The following is a 25,718-nucleotide window of genomic DNA, read 5'->3' as shown; positions in this document are numbered from 1 at the left end:
TATGAAGCCCACTGACATCAGAACAACACAGTTCTTTAAAATGCTAGAACAATATGAGAGTGCTTGCAGAAGCAGCCAGAAGTCAAGCAAACAATGTGTCCACATTGTAAATAAAGGTAAAGGTATGCTTCTAGTTTTGACCCTGGAAACATGCAACCCCCTTGGGAGATGGAGCTGCCCCATTGGTGACATTATGCAAACCCCTTAAAGGAAAACAAGCACTGTTCTCCCCTGGATGTTATGGGGAAAAAATATGTTTAAAAAAATCAACAGACTAGGCTTTCACGGATGGATTGGAAATGTCATCCGATTCAAGAAATCAAGAATTCTTCCCTTTTGTATGCATACAGACTGATCTTTTACACTTTGATGACAGAATGTCAGGTTTGAAGGGTACTGGCGTGAAGCGCTGGCACGTAGAGAAACCCAGGAGCGCCACACAGGCATGGAAAGTAAGGGTGAGAGCAGACGCATTTCATTTCACGTGTGATTAGCCTGCACTTACTGTTTTCCTGCTGGCAGGTTTGCCTGGGCTTTGGGGAGACAAGGTGTTTTCTGTTTTTCGTCCTTTTTTCTATTCCTCCTTTTACATATCACTCACACGCACGGGTCGCACACACCTGGGGCGCAAACTCTGCCTAAGGCAGGTGGTATACGTGAATGTATATGCATTTTTTAAAAAAAAAATACCTTGACATCTGACAAAGACACGAAGGCAACGTAGCTGCAGCGAGTCTGGCTCTGAGAAACGTGCACAGCCCGACAAGAAGTGCCGGTGAAAATGAAACATTTCTGAGGATGAGGACAGACATGGCAAGCGGGAGGGGCGGGGGCCGACAGACAACACAGAGAACCGCAGCTCCCCAGCGCCAGGGCGCCACACCGACCCGGCGCGCAACCCCTGCTTACTGTGGGCTCTTGGGGTAGAAGGGCAGGGTCACATGGCTGAGATCCTGGATGTCGAAGGCGGTGGGCTCGGCGGAGATCGCCTGGCGCTTGGTGCGCGGCTCGCCCTGCACGGTGCTCGCGCTCTGCTTCTGCGCCTGCTGGGTGGCCGGCCGGATCACCGAGCGGTACTTGTCCAGCTCGTTCTGCAGCTTCTGGATCAGTTCGTCTTTCTGGTCCAACTCCAGCTCCAGCTCGTCGATGAGGGCATCCCGCTGCCTCAGCTCCTCGATCTTCTCCTGGAGCGCGTACTGCAGGTCGCGCAGGGTGCCCATGCTCCTCCGGGCTGCCGCGGGCTCCTTCCTGCTGCTGCTTCGCGTCTCGGGGCCGCTTCCCCTCTCGGATCAACTTTCCCCAAAGTCGCCGCTGCCTCGCGAGTGCAAAAGCTTCCTACTTGAGACCAAAGCCAGCCCTGGCTTCTGAGCATGCCCAGTCCGCCGGCTCCAGCCACCGAGAGTTTCAGTGTGCAGATTCCACTTCTCCGCGCTCCGGGAAGAGGCTGAGTGCGGGGATGAGCCAGGCAGCAGGTCCAACTCGGCAGGAAACCCGGAACGCGGTGGGCGCCAGCCGCGGCGCAGCGCGGGTTGCGGGAGGCGGAGACCTAAGTCGGGAGCTCCGAGGCAGCGGCTGGTCTGCGGGTCGCTGGCGCCGGACGCCCCAGGAAACCCGCGGTGTGGGAGGGAGCGGACGGCCAGGAAAACCTGTGGGGCGCGCTCCGGGGTGTGCGGGCGGAGCAAAGCGGGGGCACTACTTTGGGGGTGGGGAGGTGGGAGGGCGAGGCCAGGGAGGACCCCGGGCGGAGCAAGGAGGCGGCAGCCGGCTGCAGAGCATACCAGGCTCGCGGATGTCGGGCTGGGAGCGTGGCGAAGGCTTCGCAGGGCAGCGCGCGCGGTGGCGGCCGAAGGCTCCGAGACCCGGAGGCGCGCTGACCGCCAGCCTCACCCACGGAGCTAGGCGGGCGCGCGGCGGCGACACTGCGCCCGCGCTGCTCCCACGCCGCCTTTCCCGCGGGAGCGCGGCGCACAGGTGGCTCGGGCTGGCGGAGAAGAAACTTGCCTCCTGGTAGAGGCGAGCGAGTGCGCGCCTGCGAGGGTGCCTCGGGCTGGCGGCGGGCTAGTGGCGTGCGGGTGCGGGTCCTGACCCCCTCCCCGCGAAGTGTGGCTATGCCGCCCGCCCCTGCTAGTCACTCCTTACCCTGCCCCTTCCACGCTGAGCTCCACGAACTCTTTTTCCGGCCAAAGCCGTAAAGGATGCGGGTCCTGGAAGGCCCCTGCCCTGCTCTGTTATGCCTCCCACCTGAGCAGGTGGTCTGCGGAGGGGTTCGCCGCTGGGCCTCGCTGCTGCCTTTTGCTGAATGTGGTTGGGGAAGGGGCAGGGGTTAAAAATCATTCTGAATCTTCAGAAAGTTCGTCCTGAAATCGAATCATGCCTTTAAATATGTTACTCCCCAACCCCAACTGTTAGCAATGTTTCTTCCCATTGGAATGACAAGGAAGAAATCCTGACACGAACTTTCAAGAGGAAAAGACGTTACAGAGAAGGGGGAGGCGACCCGGGCTGCAGGACACTGAACACCATAACGCCCCGCGCCCCACCTCTACCCACTGGGGCCGCATCCCTACCCGCACACTGGTCCCTAAAATGACAGCTTCCAGCATGCTGTCTGCCCATCGGTCACTCGCCCATTAACAGGCATACATGTGTTCAATCACCAACATATTTACCTAACACCTGAATCCCTACTCATTCCCTAAACCTTCACCAGCAACCTTTTAATGATCACTCTTGGGTACACAGTATTATAACCATCAATACTCACTCTTTTCTTTGATCATCCCTTAACACCAAAACAATGTAGATAGAAATAAATTAAAACTGAGTTGCATCACAGAATTCTTTACTGCAATCTAAATTTAGCCAGGGACACTAATACCACTCACAAAACCAAAACAACACCTCCCACACTTTTGCTTCTGAATACACACTTTTTGTACTTGAAGTAAAAGAAAAGGCAGCAGCAGCCTCTGGCAAGGTAGCAAGTGTTGTGATTCAAAGTGTACTTGTTTGTAATCAGAGGTGTAAATGACAAAGGGTATACGTATACGATGGGAAACATTCTTCCATATAGATTCTGATCTAATTCTCGGTACTGGTGACATAAGACGTATCCTTTGTATGCCTTCCAACACAGATATTTTCGGAAGAGCATTTAATTCAGAATGTAATATAAAATGTGGATAATTCCCGAAACATTTATTTGTAATAAAAAAAAAACGAGAATAATGTACAAATACTGACAGCAGTAAATAACAGTTCTGAGCTTTGTGTTGTAATTAAAAGTAAACCAAACCCAAAGTACTGGACCTTGTAACACTGACAATTGCTTTCCATGCAGAAGGTCAACTTTTTACCTCATTTAACCTGTGGAAATTCTTCCATGGGAAAATAGTTCTATGTGACGTTTTCCTATAGATTGATTTTTGGGTTCCATGAGGAGAGGAATTTATGTCTAAAAATACATCAGGGGCCGGCGCCGTGGCTCAATAGGCTAATCCTCCACCTAGCGGCGCCGGCACACTGGGTTCTAGTCCCGGTCGGGGCGCCGGATTCTGTCCCGGTTGCCCCTCTTCCAGGCCAGCCCTCTGCTGTGGCCAGGGAGTGCAGTGGAGGATGGCCCAAGTACTTGGGCCCTGCACCCCATGGGAGACCAGGATAAGTACCTGGCTCCTGCCATCGGATCAGCACGTTGCACCAGCCGCAGCGCGCCAGCCGTGGCAGCCATTGGAGGGTGAACCAATGGCAAAAGGAAGACCTTTCTCTCTCTCTCACTGTCCACTCTGCCTGTCAAAAAAAAAAAAAAAAAAAATACATCAGGGTGAGTGTTTGAAACACAGGTTTCAGACCCCAGTTGGGAGACGGAGACACCACGGAGTGCCAGGTTGGAGTCAGGCTCCTCCCCTAGGATCCAGCTTCCTGCTAAGGTAGGAAAGGCAGCACATAGTGGTTCAAATACCTGGGTCCCTGTCATCCACATGGGCAACCTGGACCAGGTTTACTGGCTCCTGGCTTCAGCCTAGCCCATCTCTGGCTGTTGCAGGCATTTGGGAATGAACCAGCAGATAGAAGATGTCTCTCCCCAATCTGTCTCTCTCTCTCTCTCTCTCTCTCTCTCTCTCTCATACCTCCCCAACCCCTCTGACCCTCTGCCTTTCAAAAAAAATAGTTAATTCAGCAATATGAAAGGTTCAACATTAGACACCTGGTAAGCAGCATTTTGTTTTTAGAGTACATTCGAGGCATAATGGGGTTACTTGATGTCTGAGATTTTTCCTTACTTGTAGAAAGGCAGTCTACACATTCCATGGAAATTAGACACTCAAGCATTCTTGCCCCTCAAAACATAGCATTTCAATAAAACATATTTCAGCAGGTATCTGGATCTCCACATCCCTAGGAGCTGGTGCGGGCTCGACCTGCGAAGCCCGTGCCCTGCCGGGATGGTGGGGCAATGGCATCTTCGCCAAGAAGCACCAAGACAAATTTCGGTGAACATGTCCGCTTCGTTAAGGACCAAGGAGACCTTTTAAAGGGCAGACAGAAGAGGCTTAACTAATCAGGCAACACTAATTCTATAGGATAGAACCATACTGGCACCGCTATGCTTCTGCAATCAGCTTGAAGGTCACGTAGCTAGGATAGCTTTCCAAGTTGTCCAGATAGACCTGGGCCACACACGGGAGCTGTTTACCTGATTTGCAATTACAGGACCCTTTAACAGTGCGTGGGGGTGGCCGGGGGTGCCTGCGGCTCCCACCCGCCAGCAGGCAAGTTGTGGGTTCCTTCCCGGGAGGCATAGTGTGCCATGCCCTCTCTACCTCCTGCATGGGCAGGGAAGACTCCTCAACAAGGAAACCAGATCACCCACAAGCCCGTGTGGTGGAAGTCAAACACACTAAGTAAGGTTTTCAGTAAAATTTTTTTTTTGACTGGTAGCTTAGAACTTAAAGGACTACATTTCTATCTCAATCTTTTGTATGATTCCAGTAATTTCTTAAATGACTTTTGCATTGTACTTGATAAATACTAGAAACACATTTTATGTGAAAAATCAATGACCCACAATTTCAACTCAACAGACAAATTATCTTTATTATCTGTCCCACAGTAAACTTAATTGGCCAAATTACAAGATCAGCGATCAGACACAAGTGTATGTTTTGCATATTAGGAAGTGTCTAGAGAAACCTCGAATGGTGTGGAATGGAATGGGAAGGCCTGATCTCCCCCATTAATGTCTATGTGTGATGGGGCCTTGATGATAGATACAAACGCTTGGAACAATGCAATGTTTGTAAATGACTTATTTATTTTTTGAAAGGCAGTTAGTTACAGAGAGGGAGAAGAGTCAAAGAGAGGGGAAGAGATCATCCATCTAGTGATTCATTCCCCAAATGGCCACAAAGGCCAGAGCTGGGCCAGGCTGAAGCCAGGAGCCTGGAACTCCATCCAGGTCTCCCATGTGGGTACAGGGGCCCAAGGTCTTGGGCCATCTTCCACTGCTTTCCCAGGTGCATTAGCAGGGAGCTGGATCAGAAGCCTTCCCCAGAACAATACAATTTTAAAGTCAACTCACAAGCTCATTTTCAGCGGTTTCCCTTTACTGTAACTTTTTTAAAAAGCCAAGTTCTACTGGAAGCCAGACCAAACCGTGAACTATAGTAGCTCTTCAATTTTGTACCCTGTCTTCTTGATTGAGAATAAATACTGCATGCCTTCCTTGGTGGAATCTGAGTCATTTAATGAGATTCAGTAAAGTAGGTTTACTACAATATGAGCTATTTAAAAAAACAGTATGTGAAATTTGTCTCCCTTCACTAAAAACATAATTCTCCTCAAAAGATCTGTGTTAATTTTTCATTCGCTTGTGGGTTCCATGGACACTACATTTTATACAAGAGTCCTAAGTTTGAATTTTTCTTCTGCCTTTTCATGTGTTTATCTTGAACAGAGAAAACAGAAAAACAAAATGTAGCTAAGTATTTCAAGATCTTGGAAGCCACTATTTGTGGCAGACTGCTAAAAGTTACAAAGACACCTGAGAGTTCAGATTTGAAGGCTAATTAGAAGTCAGACATGCTGGTCATAATCATGACACAATAAAAATAACTAAATTCCTTGAACTCTTAAAGCATGATGGAATATAATGATGTTATACTTTAACTATATCTGAGAAAATAGGTGCAGAATCTCCCACAAAATGAACGATAAAGCCTGGATTCTGATCCAGGTCATTTAATGCAGAAATGAACCCCTGCCTCTTGTTGCCTCCTGGCAGGGCCTCCCAGGGTTGCTGCCTTCTGAGATTTGGATCTAGAGAAATATGAGCGTCCTTATCAAGAACTCACTTGACTTTTGTGTTGGGAAAATAGAAGAAATTTGGAAAATTCTGAAAGAGCAGGAACAAGACTTTTTAAAAAGTTCCTTTCCCCAGTCTTCGTTGCTGCATCATTTTATACTGGTTTAAGGAAACCAATTTGTACCCATTTGCCTGCAATTGCCCTAGTTTTGATACTAAAATTGCTTGGAATTGTTCAGGCTTTAAAACTTAGAGTCCTAACTATTTCTCAGTCCCAGGCAAACCAAGACAGCTGGTCAGCCTATTTAACATGAGATTTTTTTAGCCTCTCTGTTTTATAAATATTTTCGAATTGTTCTTTCAAAATTACTGATAGAAAAGTAAAATCAAATAGCTGTAATGATAACAGCTATCATTTTTGGTACATTATGAACCCACATACACATTTGTTTGTGATGTGACTATGTTTTAGGAAAGCAATCATCCTGCTCCGATGTAAAATAATACATCACAGGAATTATCTCTGGACTGTAAAGGTGAATGAGTCAGACAACAGAGCTTTAATTATACTTTGATAAATTAGACAAGGATTCAAGGTTTCCTTTGGCTTATAGTTTTTATAAAACTAGAACTCAGGTAGATTAGCTTCCTACAGATTAAGAACATGTGACTCAAGCATCTGCTATTCGATAAACTCATATAACTTTGGTATTACTACTGGGTTTGATGGATAGAGTCAGCCATAGAAATGAATATTTTTTATGAATATAAGTAAAACTTCTAATGGTAGAGCTATTTTGAAGTCATACAATTTCAAATGATAAGTTCTGCATGGAAAAGAAAAAAATTAACAATTAACAAAGAAAAACTTGCTGCAGAGAGTTGGAAAGTAATAGTACACTGTACCATAATTGCTAATGCACTTAGCATTTAATACGAAATTAGTGTCATACCTAATATGAGTAGTAATGAATTCTTATATTCTAGAGCTTAAAATAATGGGAAGTTATTATTAGGCCTCAGCCTAAACTAGTGTTCATGAAAATCCGTGCACTATTTAACAAAATGAACATTTCTTTGGACTCTTTACTAAGATGTCCATTTTCAATGCCATAAAGCAATAAAATATTTTTTAAGAAAAAAAATCAGAGTTTTTGTATTTTTTTCATGCATGGAAGATTTTTACATGCATAAAATGGAATTTAAATTGCTTTATTCACAAAAATACTAATTTACTGCAACTTTTAAAATATGTCTATTTATTTGAAAGGCAGAGTGACAGAAAAAGAGAGAGAGAAAGAGAAAAAAGAAGATCTTCTGTAAGTTTGTTCACTAACCAAAGCATGTAATAGCTGGGGTTGGGCCAGGACAGAGCCCAGAAGCAAGAACTCCATTCAAGTCTCCCACATGGTGGCAGGAAACCAAGCACTTGGGTCATCACCGGCTGCCTTGCGGGGCACATTAGCAGGAAGCTGGATCATAAGCCTGGAGAAGCCGAGATTCAATCCAGCACTGTTATATGGGATATGGGAATTCCAGGCAGTGGCTAACCCACTACACAACAATTCCTGCTCCTATTTGACTTCATTTTAAGCCCAGTGTCTATCTAGATGAGCATACAATATCGTACCACTGCATATGATTAATAATTCACAGCTTCTTGGTTCCATTTCGATGATTATTCTAGGATATTAAGTACACATCATTTACTAAGTTAATGCATCAGGTTTTCCCACAAAATATTAGCAAAAGTAATTTTGGTTTTGAAAAACAGATGTATCATGTGGCTTACAGGAGAATAGCTCTGTAGTCACTGATTTTACTGTTGTTGCTTTTCTATTAACTACTATTCAACAGCTTATATAACTTGGCCGTTCTTCTACATGTTTTGTAACCAAAATTTAAAGTAAAGAAACCTAGATTTTGCTAGTGAACTCATAAAATTAGGAAGGTTAAACATACTGAAGATATAAGAAAGACAATAAAATAAAATTTAGACAACTTGAAATTTTATCAGTAAACAAAATAACTGAATTAGGCAAGACAAAATACCAATACATTTGTTAAGATCATGAGACTGCCAGGGATTGTGGTAAGAAGGCTGCAGCAAAAAAAAAAAAAAAAAAAAAAAAACACTTAGTAGGGAATACAAAGAGGCCATCATTCTCATCTATGTAAGTAAGTGTCACCTAACTTCAAAGTAAGGCAACTCTTGATTGTGTGGCTTTTATACAATTATCATGAAATGGAAATCCAGAAATCCAACTTTCTAATAAAACAAATAATTATCATTCTAAGGCCAAGATACGGTACCTGATGTGTATGATAATGTGACTTGGAACAAGGATAGGAGCCTCAGGCTGGGATCCACAAGATGCACATATTTGCTGTGTATTTGTAACCAATTATAAAATTATCAGTCATCTTGTCCAATGTATCTTACTAGAAAAGTCTCAGAAATTCCTTCCTGATCTAGACTGGATCTTTAAAAATTCATTGTTCAAAGTGTAAGTATTGAATGTGGTACAGTAAAAATACTTTACATGGTAGTAGTTCTAATTTAAATTGAAAGACAAATGCATAAATATCTGTATCATAGTAAAGAAGCTACCAATAACAGCAAAACATAAAGTATCACAGACTTTCAATGTTCAACAGAATAAAGTAAATTAAGGAGTAACACTTTTTTGATATTACTGCAGAATACTCAGGGTCTATCTTGAATCACTACATTATGTAAGAATGTTTTCACTCAGAGATCAAAGTAATTTAGGGAGTTATTTATGCAAAATTGATCAGAATTTTCCATAGATTATAAAACAGTCAAAATTTTAACTATATTCCTTAAAAAATCATCCATGTTGACTATCAATTTTAAGTGAAAAATATTCAAAACATTTATGTGTAGAATGTTAAAAGTAATTGCTGCTGTCAGGAACATAGAGAACTTAGTGAAAACTCGCTGATTTTCACTTTCCAGTTTCCACTGGTCAGATCCTCCCTTAGCACACGGCAAGAAGCATTCTCTCAGCAGTCACAGAATGAAATCTGCCAAATGTAACAGCATTTCTGCTTCACTCAATTAACTGAGATGTTTTATGTGAATCTCAAAGGCATGCAAAGCAACACACACAAAAACACACACTGCAAGGACCGACAGCAACATATGACATGATATGACATCCCAGCCTTCCTCATCCCTACCCCTCCAACCACACACGCACACAAAACACAAAGGTGTCCTGATTCTTCACTCCTGGTCATTATAGCATGGAATTTTGGGTTGCAATGGGCCATGGAGATTATTTAATGCAGCCTAATTTAAAACTAAGGAAACCAAAGTCCAAGGAAATGAAACAAGCTACTCAGGGCAGAGGAAAGTTTAGAATCCAAGTCTCCCAATTCTTTGCACAGTCTTCCTTTTTTTTTTTTTTTTTTTTTTGACAGGCAGAGTGGACAGTGAGAGAGGGAGACAGAGAGAAAGGTCTTCTTTTGCCATTGGTTCATCCTCCAATGGCTGCCTCGGCTGGCGTGCTGCGGCCGGCGCACTGCGCTGATCCAAAGGCAGGAGCCAGGGGCTTATCCTGGTCTCCCATGGGGTGCAGGGCCCAAGGACTTGGGCCATCCTCCACTGCCTTCCCGAGCCACAGCAGAGAACTGGCCTGGAAGAGGGGCAACCGGGACAGAATCCGGCGCCCCGACCGGGACTAGAACCCGGTGTGCCGGTGCCGCTAGGTGGAGGATTAGCCTAGTGAGCCGTGGCGCCGGCTGCACAGTCTTCTTAAAAATGTTTGTTCATTCACTTGACATCTTTAGTATTTCTACATAGGGAGGCTTGGTTCGGTTCACGTGAACATCTTCCCTCCTATCTCTTGGTAAATAATAGCTGTGAGGCCAGCATTGTGGTGCAGCAGGCTAAGCCCCTACTTGCAACGCCAGCATCCCATATCAGAGTGCGGGTTTGAGTCCTGGCTGCTCTGCTTCTGATCCAGCTCCCTGCTGATGCATCTGAGAAGGTAGTGGATGATGGCTCAAGTACTTGGACCCCTGCCACCCATGTGAGAGACCTGGATGGAGTTCCAGGCTCCTGGCTTTACCCTGACCCAGCCATGGTGGCCATTCAGGAAGTGAACCAGAGGATAGAGATTCCTTGTCTCTCCCACCCTCACCCCACTCCCCACCTCACACAGCCTTCCAAATACATAAATAAATAAATCTTTAAAAAAACTAGTTATTAAAACCAATTCTTATACTTCATTCAAATCTCCCACATGGTGGCAGGAAACCAAGCACTTAGGTTAACTACAGGGAACAAAATATACTAAAAGGTCATTGAATATCTAGTTGGTTCTATCATGCCTCTCCATAAACTCAACCATATGGAAATTTTGTTGCTACTATGGAAATCCATAGAGACAAAGAACTGTGGGGCAGGCATTGTGGCACAGTAGATTATCCACTGCTTAAGACATCCATATTAGAAGGAGACAAACCATATTAGAGTGCCACTTTCAGTCACAGCTGCTCCACTCCAACCTAGCTCCCTACTAATGCACCTAGGAAGCTGCAGATGATGGCTCAAGTACCTGACTCCCTGCCAGCCCTGTGTGAAACCTGAATGGGGGTACTCAGTCCTGGCTTCATCGTGGCTGAGCCCTGGCTGTTGGAAACAATTGGGGAGTGAACTTGGTGATAAAAGATATCTCTCTCTCTCTCTCACTCACTAATTCATTCAGTCACTCTTCCTATCAAATAAATAAATAAGTCTTTTTGAAATACATGAAATCAGTTCCCTTTATAAAAATAAATAAATTTTTAAAAAGAAATTGATGGTTATGTTCTTGTAAAAATAAAAAAATAAGAAGCTTCTTAGTAGATTAAAAAAAACAACAAGCTAAAGAACTGTGTGCATCAGTATGCTTGCACCTGCCCTATCGACATGGAATTATGCCAGGTTTGATATAAAAATGTCCATACTCTCCTGATCAACCCTCATTCATGCAAAGTAAAGTAGCAGCATGAGGCAGATGCATCCAAATTTCTGCATTTCAACTTCTTTAAAACAGACCTAAGTGGAGAAAGAGCATAAACTGTGTCACTTAGTTTTTTCTTTCATAGATATAGTTCAAGCCTCCGCACTTTATAGGGTTTTAAAAACCCTCAAAATAGAAAAGAAACAGAAAATGTATCTCTAACTCATAGGCATCAAAATCCTAAACCTCACATATAACTCTGAGCATTCAAAGGGTGACTACCTGAAATCATGTGACTAGGTTTAGACCAGGCAACATTTTTAATGTATAATAATTTGAGAATGTCAAAAGTTTTTTATTTATTGAAGATTTTCTATTGAGGTACTTTAGAAAACATTTATATAAAAAGAAGGCAGTATTTTAAATGCATTTGAAAATAGCATTTAAAAATTTTATGTCAATATTTTCTTAAAAATAATTTTATATTTAAACATTCTAAATATATGCTCACTTAATTAATAAACTAATTTACCTATAAAGCTAATTATTAACACCTTATCTTATTTTCACATTCTGGAGAAATGGAATAATTGAAGAGGAAAACGCAAATAAATTAAGAAAAGGAATACAGTAATGGCTGATGCAACAGATAAGCACAGTCATCAAAGTAAAGCTCTGGGAACAACCCATTTCAGAGTTCTCACCAACAAAACTGAGTCTCAACCCAGCGTTGCCGCAAAATGTGAACTGAAGAATTTAAGCTCCTCAAAATGATGGTAAAGAGTTCCATGGTCAAAATGTGTGGGAGACTCAGAGAAAACTTCAACAGAACAAATTCCTTTCTGCCTTACTTCTAGTATTTAAATTTGTCAGTATGCACTGTGAATTTCCAAAATAAATGCACAATAAATATATATAACATTTAGTAATGCATATATTGTATAAATAGTAGATGAGTAGATATATCCAGTTTATTTCAATGGCTCAATTTTCCATCCTCTAATATTTTAACTGCTGAACCAGACTGATCATAAAATTTCCTTAAAAGACATTAAACAATCTATTGAAAAGCACCAGCATCTCCCCCAACTGTAAAATTTCCTATCGGCATCTACATACACAGAACTATCTGGGACAGGAACACAAAGTTCTGATCCCAGGAACAGTGCTGCCAACCACCAGTATCTCCCCCATAAAAAACACAATTTGCCCGCCTGTTACCACAGCCAATGATGTGACAGAAAAACACGAACATATGATAAATTTGGTGCCTACAGGAAGAACTAGCGTTGCCATTTGACCCATAATTACATTTCCTCTCTAAAATTAGGCCAGGTTGCAAGACTGCTCTCATGTTGGGAAAATGCGCAAGGGGGAATTACAATGGGATCAAAATCAGAAGAGCAACTGATTAATAATTAATGCCATGAATGTCGTATTGACCTTTTACTTCTAATTCTTTGAAATCTCCAAGCACCAAGCAATTTCTTTTCAGCATTTCAGAGCTTTTCCAGTGACAATTCTCTTTCTGCCTGTGAAACTCTTCTGACTCCATTCACTGCTTTCAAATCTCAACCCATCACTATGTCATCATCTCTGCTTTCCATCTTTTGAGTCACAAACTTAATGAACTCACCCTTCAGCTTTTTCCTTAAATATTACTTCCTCTGATAATCTTTCTGAATCATTCCCATGATATTCTACCATTTAATAACACTTAAAATTATTTAAAAGCCATCATGGAACAATGGCTATTTTGTCCACCAACACCTAGGACAAGCAGGTACTCACTCTGGTACTTGTTACTGCATAGAATGAATAAAGGTAGAAATTAAAGGGTTAAGTCAATAAATATGTAGCTGGCAAGAACATATAGTTTAATGCAAGAAAGAAATGTTTCTCTGACATGTTTCATATAATTTCAAGAAGTCAGCAAGAAGACATCCAAAGTTCTTTAGATTTATTACATATGAATTTAGGATTAGTGAAAAAAGCAGTTTGCACCGGACTTTCAAAAACTTAAAAGCCCAAATTGTTCCTGCAAAAAGTAAGAGATTCTTAACTATGAAAGGGTCAAATTTAGACAAAAAGAGGCCAGCATAGTAGGCTTAGTAGTAGGTTAAACTTCTTTAAAACAGTAGGTTAAACCTTCACCTAGGGCACTGGCATCCAATATGGGCATCCATTCAAGTCCCCAGCTGCTCCGCTTCCAATCTAGCTCCCTGCTAATGTGCCTGGGAAAACAGTGGAAGATAGCCCAAGTGATTTGGCTCCTGCACCCGTGTAGGAGACCTGGAAGAAGCTCCTGGCTCCTGGATCCTGGCTTCAGATGGGCCCAGCTCCAGCCTTTGCAGCCATTTGGGGAATGAGCCAGCAGATGTTAGATCTCTCTCTCTCTCTCTCTCTCTCTCTCTCTCTCTGTAACTCTGCCTCTCATAAATAAATAAATCTTTAAAAACAATGTAGACATAAAGATTCAAAACTTTTCACACATATTCCCTAGAAATCTCTGTCAGTGAAGCTTTAAACTGCTATAGAATGCTGCTGTTTTGGGGTGAACATGGAATTCTGTTTCAGATGTGCAAATCTGAGTCCTTCACAAAGCCTGAGTGCCGGTAATGATTTGAATGTGAGAACTCTGTTTGCACTGTGTCATTTATCTGCACTAGTCCTTTCTTCTGACTAAGAAATCGGAGTCTCACGATGCAGTTATCAATGCACATAATCCTTTTGGAAGTGGCATTTGCCAAGAGGAAAAATACATACAATTAGTAGTAATTAAGCTCTATAAAAGGAAAAATTTCTTGTGATGATATATATGTATATTCACATATATACCATTCCATAAATAGAAAGTACATAGTTTATGCAACTAAAAACAGTATCTTTTATTAAAAAGCTTCTAATTGATATTTGAATTTGTCATCTTCTAAAAAGGACAAAATTAGGCAAAACGTTACATTATTAAATGACTGATACTTCTTTACATGATTTATTTTGTTTTAAATACACTTCCATAAATAGCATACAGCTTCAGCAACACAGTACATCCTTCCATTTTTTTCCTCTCAGTCATTAAATACTAATTTTTAATGCCTAAAATACAGAACTAAAGGTACAATTGCACCCTCTACTGTCCACATTTTCTATTCCAAATTGAACGAATCACTGTGTTTGTTTAATACATTCATTATCAAATAACAGGTAAATCACACTGGTTTTCTTTGGACATTAGCAAATTCTAAAAACATTAAGTTCTTACTGCTCCAATTTACATAGTTATTTCTACTAACTCAGAAAACGACCCTTTGTAGGGTACTTGAAACATGAAGTAGTCATTGCCCTACTGACAATAATTGGTAATATTAATCATCTTTTTGGGGTTGACGCTGTGGCGCAGCGGGTTAACGCCCTGGCCTTAAGTGCTTGCATCCCTTATGGGCACCGGTTCTAGTCCTGGCTGCTCCTCTTCCAATCCAGCTCTCTGCCGTGGCCTGGGAAAGCAGTAAGAAGATGGCCCAAGTCCTTGGGCTCCTGCACCCACATGAGAGACCCGGAGGAAGCTCCTGGCTCCTGGCTTTGGATTGGCACAGCTCCAGCGGTTGCGCCAATTGGGGAGTGAACCAGAGGAGGAAGACCGCTCTGCCTCTCCTCTCTCTGTATAACTCTGACTTTCAAATAAAAATAAATAAATCTTTAAAAAATATTAATCATCTTTGTAAGCTTAGGTCTAACAAGAAAAGTATCAAAACATTTAAGATAAAAGTTGCAGTGTTTTTCTAATATTATATAAATTTGTCTAATTTTTTTTCAAGTTAGAAATCAGAAAAACAGTAATGCTTCTCTAAAACTGCATTTCAAAGTTTTTTTAAAAAGCAAGGTTTTGAGTTCCTCCTGTGATTGTCAAAGTTTAAGATACTACCATGTATCAAAATTAACTGTTTAGTTGTTATTTTCTTTTAATCCTGTATTTATTTTTTTAACATTGATTAATTTATTTGAAAGGCAGGCAGACAGATACACAGAGTTGCCAATCTCTGTTTTATTTCCCAGATACCGGCAATGGCCTGGATTGGACCAGGCTGAAACTGAGAGCTGAGAATCACATCATTTTTCCCACATGGGTGGCAGGACCCCAACTAATGAGCCATCATGTTCTGTATACCAGGGCATGCATTAGCAGGAAGCTTAAATTAGGAGCAGAGCCAGGACTCACTCCCAGGCATTCCCATATGGGATACAGCTGTCCATACCCATTGTCTTAACTGCTAGGATACTGCCTACTCCTCTTTTTAATTAGAGTCTAATTGTTTTAAAGTAAAAATGAAATGTTATTCAAAGTATTTTCTTACTCATTTCTTCCTCTGGTAATAAGGGGCTAGATTGTTGCTAATCCAACCTTCCACCATAAATAATAAGAAAAGTTTGACTTAAATAAGACTTGAAAATTTGCAAGCCACAATGTACTTAGTGGCCAATGTTACAGAGAAAGGAAAAGTCCAGAAAGTCCAGCATTCAGTGTCTTTCTGAGGTTGTAATTTACCAATTACCGAACACTCCTAAGAAAATAGGTAATTTACATTTTTTTGTTTGTTTGTTTTTGGTTGTTTTTGTTTTTGCCAGAGTGTTTTGGCTTTCCATGCCTAAAATACTCTCATGGGCTTTTCAGCCAGATCCATGTGCCTTAAGGGCTGATTCTGAGGCCAGAGTGCTGTTTAGGACATCTGCCATTCTATGGGTCTGCTGTGTATCTCGCTTCCCATGTTGGATCGTTCTCTCCCTTTTTGATTCTATCAGCTAGTATTTGCAGACACTAGTCTTGTTTGTGTGCTCCCTTTGGCTCTTAGTCCTATCATTATGATCAATTGTGAACAGAAATTGATCACCGGGACTAGTGAGATGGCATTGGTACATGCCACCTTGATGGGATTGAATTGGAATCCCCTGGTATGTTTCTAACTCTACCGTTTGGGGCAAGTCAGCTTGAGCATGTCCCGAATTGCACATCTCTTCCCTCTCTTATTCCCACTCTTATATTTAACAGCGATCACTTTTCAGTTAAGTTTCAACACTTGAGAATAACTGTGTATTGATTACAGTATTCAACCAAAAGTATTAAGTAGAACAAACAAAAAATATTAAGAGGGATAACGTATTAAGTTGTTCATCAACAGTCAGGGCAAGGGCTGATCAAGTCACCGTTTGTCATAGTGTTCATTTCACTTTAACATGAAATGAAAGATCTCTGTGAGTGAGATCCCAGAGAAAAGAACAGGTCATCAAAGAAGGAGGTACCTTTCTCTGAAGGGAGGAGAGAACTTCCACTTTGACTACGACCTTGTCTAAATATGATCAGAGTTGGTGAACTCAAAAGGCTTCCATAACCTTGGAAACTCATGACAAGAGCCTAGGGTGATTACTGATGCCATAAACCAGAGTGTCAATTTGTTAAGTCAACAACAGGAGTCACTGTGCACTTACTCCTCATGTAGGACCTCTGTCCTTAATGTGCTGTGCATTGTGATTTAATGCTATAACTAGTACTCAAACAGTATTTTTCAGTTTGTGTTTCTATGTAGGTGCAAACTGTTGAAATCTTTACTTAATATATGCTAAACTGATCTTCTGTATATAAAGAGAAACAAAAATGAATCTTGATGTGAATGGAAGGGGGGAGGGAGAGGGAAAGGGGAGGGTTGCGGGTGGGAGGGACGTTATGGGGGGGAGCCATTGTAATCCATAAGCTGTACTTCGGAAATTTATATTCATTAAATAAAAGTTAAAAAAAGAAAATTTAAAAAAATAGGTAATTGAGTATAAACCAGAATCTGAGAGGCTTAGAAGGTGAGCAAAGCTTCCAAAACTCTCATAGGGATGAAGGGACAGCAAATGGAATTCAGCTTCAACCAACTGAGAGCCATGGAGCTACACTTTTACCACTAATAATCCTATATTCAATACAACTGAGCCCTTGTTTGTGTCTGCTCAATCCACAGTTGCATGAAGCTTATCTGTCTCTGGTCTTCTTGCCTACCAGGAGCAAAAGTAAATCCTTCCTCAGGGAAGGGCCTCAAATGATCTTTAAAATGCTTCAAATACAAGTTCAAGATTTTATCAAATATATCTCACAACCTAAAACTAAGAAAATAAAAAACATGTACTAAAACAGATGCATGGAAGATTATGATATTGGGACTACCAGACACAAACTTTACAATAAGTATGAAAAATATGTTTTCTAAAGTGAAAGAATGTTGCTAATTTTCAAAGAAAATTGAAACACTAAATAAATTCAACTTTAAAAATTGAAAATGATAGCAAAAAACAGAATTAGTAAACTGTAAAATAAAACCAAAGAAAATAGGAAAAAAAGAATTAAAAATGAGATGTAGAGTCATGGGAAAATGTCTAAACTATATATAATTGGAGTACCAATAGGCTAGGAATACAGAATAGGGCAGATACAATATTTTAAGAATTAGCCACTATGAATTTTCCAAACTGATGAAAAATATCAAGCCATGGTTTCCAAGAAACACTATACACTAGCACAATAATTGCCATCTTAAATACTTAGCTATATCATCATGAAATAGCTTAAAATCAAAAACAGAGAAAACTGATAAAAGACAAAATATCCATCACCTTCTTCTCATTAGCACCTGAAACATTTTCTAGACTAGACCACATATTAGGCTACAAATCAGGAGTCAGCAAATTTTAAAATATTGAAATCAAACCATAAAGGAATGAAACTAGAAATTAACAACAAAAACAATAGAGCACTCATAAATACTCAGAAATTAAACAACATGCCACTGAATGATCAATGGGTTGTTGAAGAAATTAAAAAGCAAATCAAAAACTTTCTTAAAAAAAATGAAAATGAAAACATATCAAAACATCTGGGATATAGCAAAAACAGTATTAAGAGAGAGGTTTATAGCATTAAGTGCTTACATTAAAATAAATGTGCCAGGGAGCCAGCTCTGTGTTGCAGTGGGTTAACACCCTGGCCTGAAGCGTTGGCATCCTATATGGGCTCAAGACCCAGCTGCTCCACTTCCAATCCAGCTCTCTGCTGTGGCCTGGGAAAGCAGTAGAAGATGGCCCAAGTGCTTGACCTCCTGCACCCGTGTGGGAGATGTGGAAGAAGCTCCTGGCTCCTGGCTTCAGATATGTGCAGCTCCAGCCATTGCAGCCAACTGGGAAGTGAACCAGTGGATGGAAGACCTCTCTCTCTCTCTCTCTCTCTCTCTCTCTTCGCCTTTCCTGTCTCTGTGTAACTGTGACTTTCAAATAAATAATCTTAAAAAATTAAATGTGTTGGCTGGCACTGTGGCTCAATAGGCTAATCCTCCACCTTGCGGCGCTGGCACACTGGGTTCTAGTTCCGGTTGGGGCACTGGATTCTGTCCCGGTTGCCTCTCTTCCAGGCCAGCTCTCTGCTATGGCCAGGGAGTGCAGTGGAGGATGGCCCAAGTCCTTGGGCCCTGCACCCCATGGGAGACCAGGATAAGTACCTGGCTCCTACCATTGGATCAGCACAGTGCGCTGACTGCAGCGGCCATTGGAGGGTGAACCAACAGCAAAAGGAAGACCTTTCTCTTTGTCTCTCTCTCTCTCACTGTCCACTCTGCCTGTCCAAAAAAAAAAAAAAATTAAATGTGCCAAATTAAAGAGATAATGATGCATCTTGAGGACTTAGAAAAACAAGAACAAGCCAAACCTAGAAGCAGCAGGAGGCAAGGAATAATAAGGATCAGAGAAGAAATCAATGAAATTGAAACAACAACAAAGAAAAAACACAAAAGATCAACAAAATAAAAAGTTGGATTTTTAAGAAGATAAAAGAGATACACCTCTAGGTAGACTTAACAAAGAACAAAAGAAAAAATTCAAATAAACAAAATTAAAGATGAAAAAGGAGACATTAAAACTGACACCACTAATATACAAGGATCATAAGAAACTATCTTGAAGAACTATGATAATAAACTGGAAATCCTCAAAGAAATGGATGAATTCCTGGATTCATATAACTCAAGATTCATATAACTGAAGGTTAACTCAAGAAGTTAGAGACAAAAAAAAACAGGCCCATAACAAGCAATGACATTGAAGTAATAATCAGAAGTCTTCCATCAAGGAAAACTCTGGGACCTGATGGCTTTAGTACTGAATTCTACAAAACATTCAAAGAGGAACTCCAATTCTCTCTCTCTCTCTCTCTCTTTTTTTTTTTTTTTTTTTTTTTTTTTTTTTTTTTTTGGACAGGCACAGTGGACAGTGAGAGAGAGAGACAGAGAGAAAGGTCTTCCTTTTGCCGTTGGTTCACTCTCCAATGGCTGCCGTGGCCAGTGCGCTGCAGCCAGTGCACCATGCTGATCCGATAGCAGGAGCCAGGTACTTATCCTGGTCTCCCATGGGGTGCAGGGCCCAAGTACCTGGGCCATCCTCCACTGCCTTCCCTGGCCGCAGCAGAGAGCTGGCCTGGAAGAGGGGCAACCGGGACAGAATCCGGCGCCCCGACCGGGACTAGAACCCAGTGTGGCGGCGCCGCAAGGTGGAGGATTAGCCTAGTGAGCTGCGGCGCCGGCTGTTGGGTACTTATTATTACAGTATCTTTTCCTTAGGAATGTGGACCATGCTAAGCAATTTTTAGATGATCTCATCAATACTCAGAAACTTATGATGGTGGCATTTTTGTTATCATCATCTTAAAAGTGAGAAAACTTATTTAGACAAGGTCATAGTCAAAGTGGAAATTTCCTCCTCCCTTCAGAGAAAGGTACCTCCTTCTTTAATGGCCCGTTCTTTCCACTGGGATCTCACTCACAGAGATCTTTCATTTAGTTTAGTTGGTTTTTTGTTGTTTTGTTTTTTTTTTTTTTTTTTTTTTTTTTTTGGCCAGAGTGTCTTGGCTTTCCATGCCTGAAATACTCTCATGGGCTTTTCAGCCAGGTCCGCATGCCTTAAGGGCTGATTCTGAGGCCAGAGTGCTGTTTAGGACATCTGCCATTCTATGAGTCTGCTGTGTATCCCACTTCCCATGTTGGATCGTTCTCTCCCTTTTTTATTCTATCAGTTAGTATTAGCAGACACTAGTCTTGTTTGTGTGATCCCTTTGACTCTTAGACCTATCAGTGTGATCAATTGTGAATTGAAATTGATCACTTGGACTAGTGAGATGGCATTGGTACATGCCACCTTGATGGGATTGTATTGGAATCCCCTGGCACATTTCTAACTCCACCATTTGGTTCATGCCCACCCAGGGATGGCTGCTGTCATTTTTCTTATTTTTAAAATTATTTATTTATTTATTTTTAAAGCCAGAGAGCCAGAAAGAGATAGAGATCTCCCAGTCAGTGGTTAACTTCCCAAATGCCCACAGATTCCCTTCTCCTAGATGGGTAGCTGGGACTCAACTCTTAAGTTTGCACCCAGGCCCTCCAGTATGGGATGCTGGCGTCTCAGGTCCGTTTCTGGTAACCACTGCCCCAAATGTCTCCCCAAAGTGGCATTTTAATCCCTCAGGGGCAGATAGGAGATGTTAACTCAGTGATATCTACCCAATTCTTCAAGTTATGTGGTGCTGCTGCAAAAGGTAGAACATGTATAAACGAAATGTCAGTGTCAAAAATATTAACTATATAATGTACATTAAGAGCAAATCCCATACACAGTTAGACATTTAGCTATTTTCTTAATTTTCTAAGTTATTTAGTACATCTATAGACATTTATAACTACTTTTGAAATAATATTTTAGTAAAAATAATGTTAATTTCCGTAGCCTTGGCAGCTCATGACAAGAGCCTTTGGTGATTACTGACGCCATAAACAAGAGTGTCAATTGTTAAATCAACAACAGGAGTCATGGTGCACTTACTCCCCATCTAGTATCTCTGTCCTTAATGTGTTGTATTATGCAAATTAATGGTATAACTAGTACTCAAACAGTACTCTATACTTTGTGTTTCTGTGTGGGTGCAAACTGTTGAAATATTTACTTAGTATGTACTAAATTGATCTTCTGTATATAAAGATAATTGAAAATGAAAAAAAAAAAAAAGTGAGAAAACTGAGAATAGGGGCTGGCTCCATGGCTCACTTGGCTAATCCTCTGCCTGCGGCACCAGCATCCCATATGGGTACCAGGTTCTAGTCCCGGCTGCTCCTCTTCCAGTCCAGCTCTCTGCTGTGGCCCGGGAAGGCAGCAGAGGATGGCCCAGGTCCTTGGGCACCTGCACCCGCATGGGAGACCAGGAGGAGGCACCTGACTCCTAGCTTTGGATTTGGCAAAGTTCTGGGCATGACGGCCATTTGGGGAGTGAACCAACGGAAAAGGAAGACCTTTCTCTCTGTCTCTCTCTCTCTCATTGTCTGTAACTCTACCTGTCAAACAAATAAATAAAATATTAAAAAAAAAAGAAAGAAAACTGAGAATAATGAACATTTAAGTGACTAACCTAAGGCCACACAGGTAGTGAGTACAAAAGCTGGGCTCAAAATTCGGGAACTGTTTGACCACAGGGACACGGTGTTTATCATATGGCATGATAATCCAAAAATTATAATGATGATGAAAATGAAGCTTTTATTATCTACTTTGGGTACACCCAGGTGTGCCCATCACCAAAACCCAAGTTTTGGCAACATGTCTCACAATCATCTCCTGGATATTTGGCACCCACATAGGGTTAAATGACAATAACTGTAATGTGGAATTCGTTGCAATTCTAAGGGCACACAAGGCTTCCCCTGGAGCACTAGAGCCAACTTTCAGTGTTTGACATCTACTTCATGACCTGCAGCAACTAATTAAGCTAATTATGGAACTATATAGCACCAACTCCTCTATCAGTAAATGATGAACTTAGAAAATACTGGAAAAAATAAATCAATTGAATGATCTAATTTTATACTTTATTCTTCCATCTGCTAGTTTTATAACTCTCTTAATATGTTCATGTAACTGCACTTCAAAAACACAAGAGAAAAGCATTCCTCAAAGCTAGACTTCTCCATGGACTGTTTCTTTTCTTATGAAAATTTAGTGGAGAAATTAATGTTTGTGTATGTGAGGTGTAGTTCAAGTTGGGCTTAGTTCAAGATGACAGATCTAGGACTCAGATCTAGGACTTATTATCAGAAGTTATAGCTCAAAAGGGCACAATAAGACATTTCCAATTTTTAAAAAAGTAGATTTTTAAAATAATGGTGGTTTCATGTATATTCTGCTACTATAAAGTATTTATACTTAGTTACATCATTTTTACTGTACTTAGCTTTGGAAACTGTAAGTTGGACTCAACATAAAACAGAGGACACTAGAGAAACAGTTATAAATAACTTCATTTCAGCAAGAGGTTGAGAAGAGTCAGCTGCCAATACACAAACCCACAAACCACCAACTTTTCCAAACTTCAGTCCCACGATGTCTCAATATACTCAAACATTAAAAAAAAAACTGATATAACTACTGAATGCTATCATGTTGTGTGGCCTTCCAATTACAAAACTTAAACCACAATCATATCTTAAAATTTAAACTTTATTATAAATTTCTCATTTTAAACCAAAGGCTTTAACTTTCTCCTTTTTAAAAATAAAGTTAGTCTTTGTTATTTGTGGAAATTAAAATGTCATTGCTGTATTACTAAATGGAACCCAAAAGCTGATGCATAAACACGTGGGCAATTGATGGAAGGTGATTTCCTATGGAAGGTTAACAATATACACACTGGTACTTCAAAAAGTTTTGGGAAAAATATTATGAAAAGATACGTTGATTTTGAAGCCCATATATAGTTTATTTTAATGTGTATTTTCCATGAATTTTTAAAAGACCCCTCATGTGCAAAGATTTTTTAACAAATTTTGTACCACAATAAATGTATTTTTTAAATTCTACACGTGAACTTTTTAAAGTGCCCTCTCACTTCTGAAGATGAGAATATTCCAAGTTAGCACAAAAATTATATTCCCAGAACAAGGATAAGTAAAAAGGACAACTACACAGATCCCACATGCCCCTGATTTGCTGGAATAAATACAATTTCAAAAACTTGGTCTAAAAATCACATTCTCTGCCACCATTTTTTAATTTGGGGAGTGTATCAAAGCGCATACTATTATATGAGCTTAGTAATTACTGCTTAGAATTATGAAGCAGGGGTGGAGTAGGGTAGAGAATGATTAAGATAAAAATAATTACATTTTAAATATCATCTATTGGTTACTCAAAAAGTCATTAAAGACCTGTCGATCTGATGGCCCAAATCTTTTATCTACCCAAAGCCAACAAAATTAGAAAACAGTGTGGAAAATTAACTACTTTGGTGAAAAATCTTTACTCACAAGGCAAACTTTTGTACTGAGCATAGAAATGCTATTGATCAAGTATTCAATGATAGAACTGGTTTGAGATTAAGAAATGAGCCCTAGCCACCATTTGCTCTCTTGCATTTGGGTTGCTGTTAAGTCTTTACTTTAAACACAGCTGTATATTTATCAAATTAAAAATAATGTGGAAAATGGAATAGGGGGGTGCCTGGGTGAAAATAAAACAAAAGGGCACATTTGAATTCTAAGTTATTTATCTACATTCAATATTTTATTTGGAGAAGTTTCTTCTAAAAACTTTTGAATAAAGAAAAATGGCAAAAAGAATATGTGCACATCTGTTTATGCATTCAAGACAAGAATATTCAAACTGGGCACTGGTCCATGGGAAAGCCTGCACAACATAATCCAGACCACCAAATACACTCCTCGTTTATTAATAAGAAAATTCCAGGTTAGATTCTTGCCAAGAGATGTTTTCCTTTCCAAAAATTATCTTTGGCCATATTTTACATTTGATTTACTCCCCTTGGTGCAAAAAAGAAATAAAAACTTAGAGGCCAACATTAGTGGTTGGAATTTGTCTGAACCCCGCTGAAAGAAATATAAATCTATTCACTGAAATTGCTTTTAGAAACAACATCATTTTATAAAATGCAATTATTGTCTTTTATTTTATTATACTATAAAATCTGTATGTATTTTGCAATGTCTTTCAAAGCATCCTTCAAAAAAGCATAATTCAGTTCATGCTATATCTTATTTTTCTTACCAATAATAGTAACTTGTAGTTAATTACAGGTATTTATTTGTTAAAGTATTTTCATATAGCTCAATTTACTCACAAGGGTTAATTATGGCTAATAATAGTTATTTTAAGCTAATATATACTATCATCTAGATTAACTTCTCTTAGGCCTTAGAAATGTGTTAATTTGAAGATTTACATAAAGAGGTGGAACTTGGCAAGGTGAATTAAATGTTTGTTCTTCATATAAGATATCAAAGGGTTAGAGCAGGCAGGTCGGTGCATTCTGAGGAATTATAAAGGAAGTACCTTCTTAGTTTATTTAAAGTAGAAGGTTTGGACAATGAATCTTTGAGTCCCATAAAAGTATAAACAGTATTTGTCAATGACATATCATTGTCATGTTTACACCATCTTTTCATTATCTACTTATCCATTCATGGATGGTTATGTTTCTTCCATGTCTTGGCTATTGTAAATCATGGAGCAGCTAAGCTAGAACACACATAGGTATTAATGCTGGAATCACAGAATCAAATAGGACTTAACTTTGAAAATGTGGTAGGATAAAGCTTTCTCAATGACAAAAACAAATATGATTGACAAACAGGAAAGTGAAAAGTACATTTCAAATGAAGTAACACATTAACAGATCTTCAACAAGAGTGTCAAGAACACACAATGGGGAAAGAACAGTCTCTTCAATAAATGGTGCCAAGAAAACTGCAGGTCCACATGTAAAAGACAGTGAAAGGATCTTTATCTCATACCATATACAAACCCTCAACTCAAAAACTAAAATACAAAGCATGAAAAGATAAAAATCTCAGAAGAAAATGGTGGGAAAAAAACTTTTTGACATTGGCCTTGGCAATGGATTTCTTGGATATAACATCAAAAGTCTAGGCAACAAAAGCAAATATAGACAAGTGAGAGTACATTAAACTAAGTAATTTCTGCACAGCAAAGTAAACAAGCAACAGACTACAAAGGCAACCCACAGTATGAGAAAAAAACTTGCAAACCAAATGTTTGATAAGGGGTTAAGATCTGAAATGTATATAAAAAATAAAAACCTCTCACAACTCAATAGCAAATAAATAAAAAACACAAGCAAAGAACTTCAACAGACCCTTCTCCAAAAGAGACAAACAAGTGGCTATCCCATTATGAAAACATGTTCAACATCATTAATCACCAAGTAAACTCCAATCAAAACTCTGGGATATCACTTCGCACTTGTTGGAATGGCTATAATCAAAACAAGTAAACAAAAACAAAAGATGACTAATACTGGAGAGTATGTAGAGAAATTGGAACCATGGTACACTGCTAGTGAAAACGTA

At 40.2% G+C, this 25,718-nt stretch overlaps 1 protein-coding gene across 3 annotated transcripts in view; it reads right to left on the bottom strand.

Moving 5' to 3' along the window:
• Window positions 1-25,718, bottom strand: part of PRKG1 (protein kinase cGMP-dependent 1) — a 1,368,024-nt gene that overhangs the window by 1,285,328 nt on the left and 56,978 nt on the right. For 2 of the 3 annotated variants that reach the window (XM_008269904.5, XM_070056974.2), the window contains exon 1: window positions 910-1,854. In XM_008269904.5, the coding sequence (XP_008268126.2) occupies window positions 910-1,220 (311 nt within the window). In that variant the 5' untranslated portion in view covers window positions 1,221-1,854. 3 annotated transcript variants of the gene reach the window in all.

Source organism: Oryctolagus cuniculus, chromosome 15 (assembly GCF_051225735.1).
Source record: "Oryctolagus cuniculus isolate XC-2025 breed Fujian yellow rabbit chromosome 15, ASM5122573v1, whole genome shotgun sequence".
Taxonomy (NCBI): domain Eukaryota; kingdom Metazoa; phylum Chordata; class Mammalia; order Lagomorpha; family Leporidae; genus Oryctolagus; species Oryctolagus cuniculus.
The sequence above is the reverse complement of the archived record's forward strand: the minus strand, read 5'-3'. Positions and strand labels throughout refer to the sequence as shown.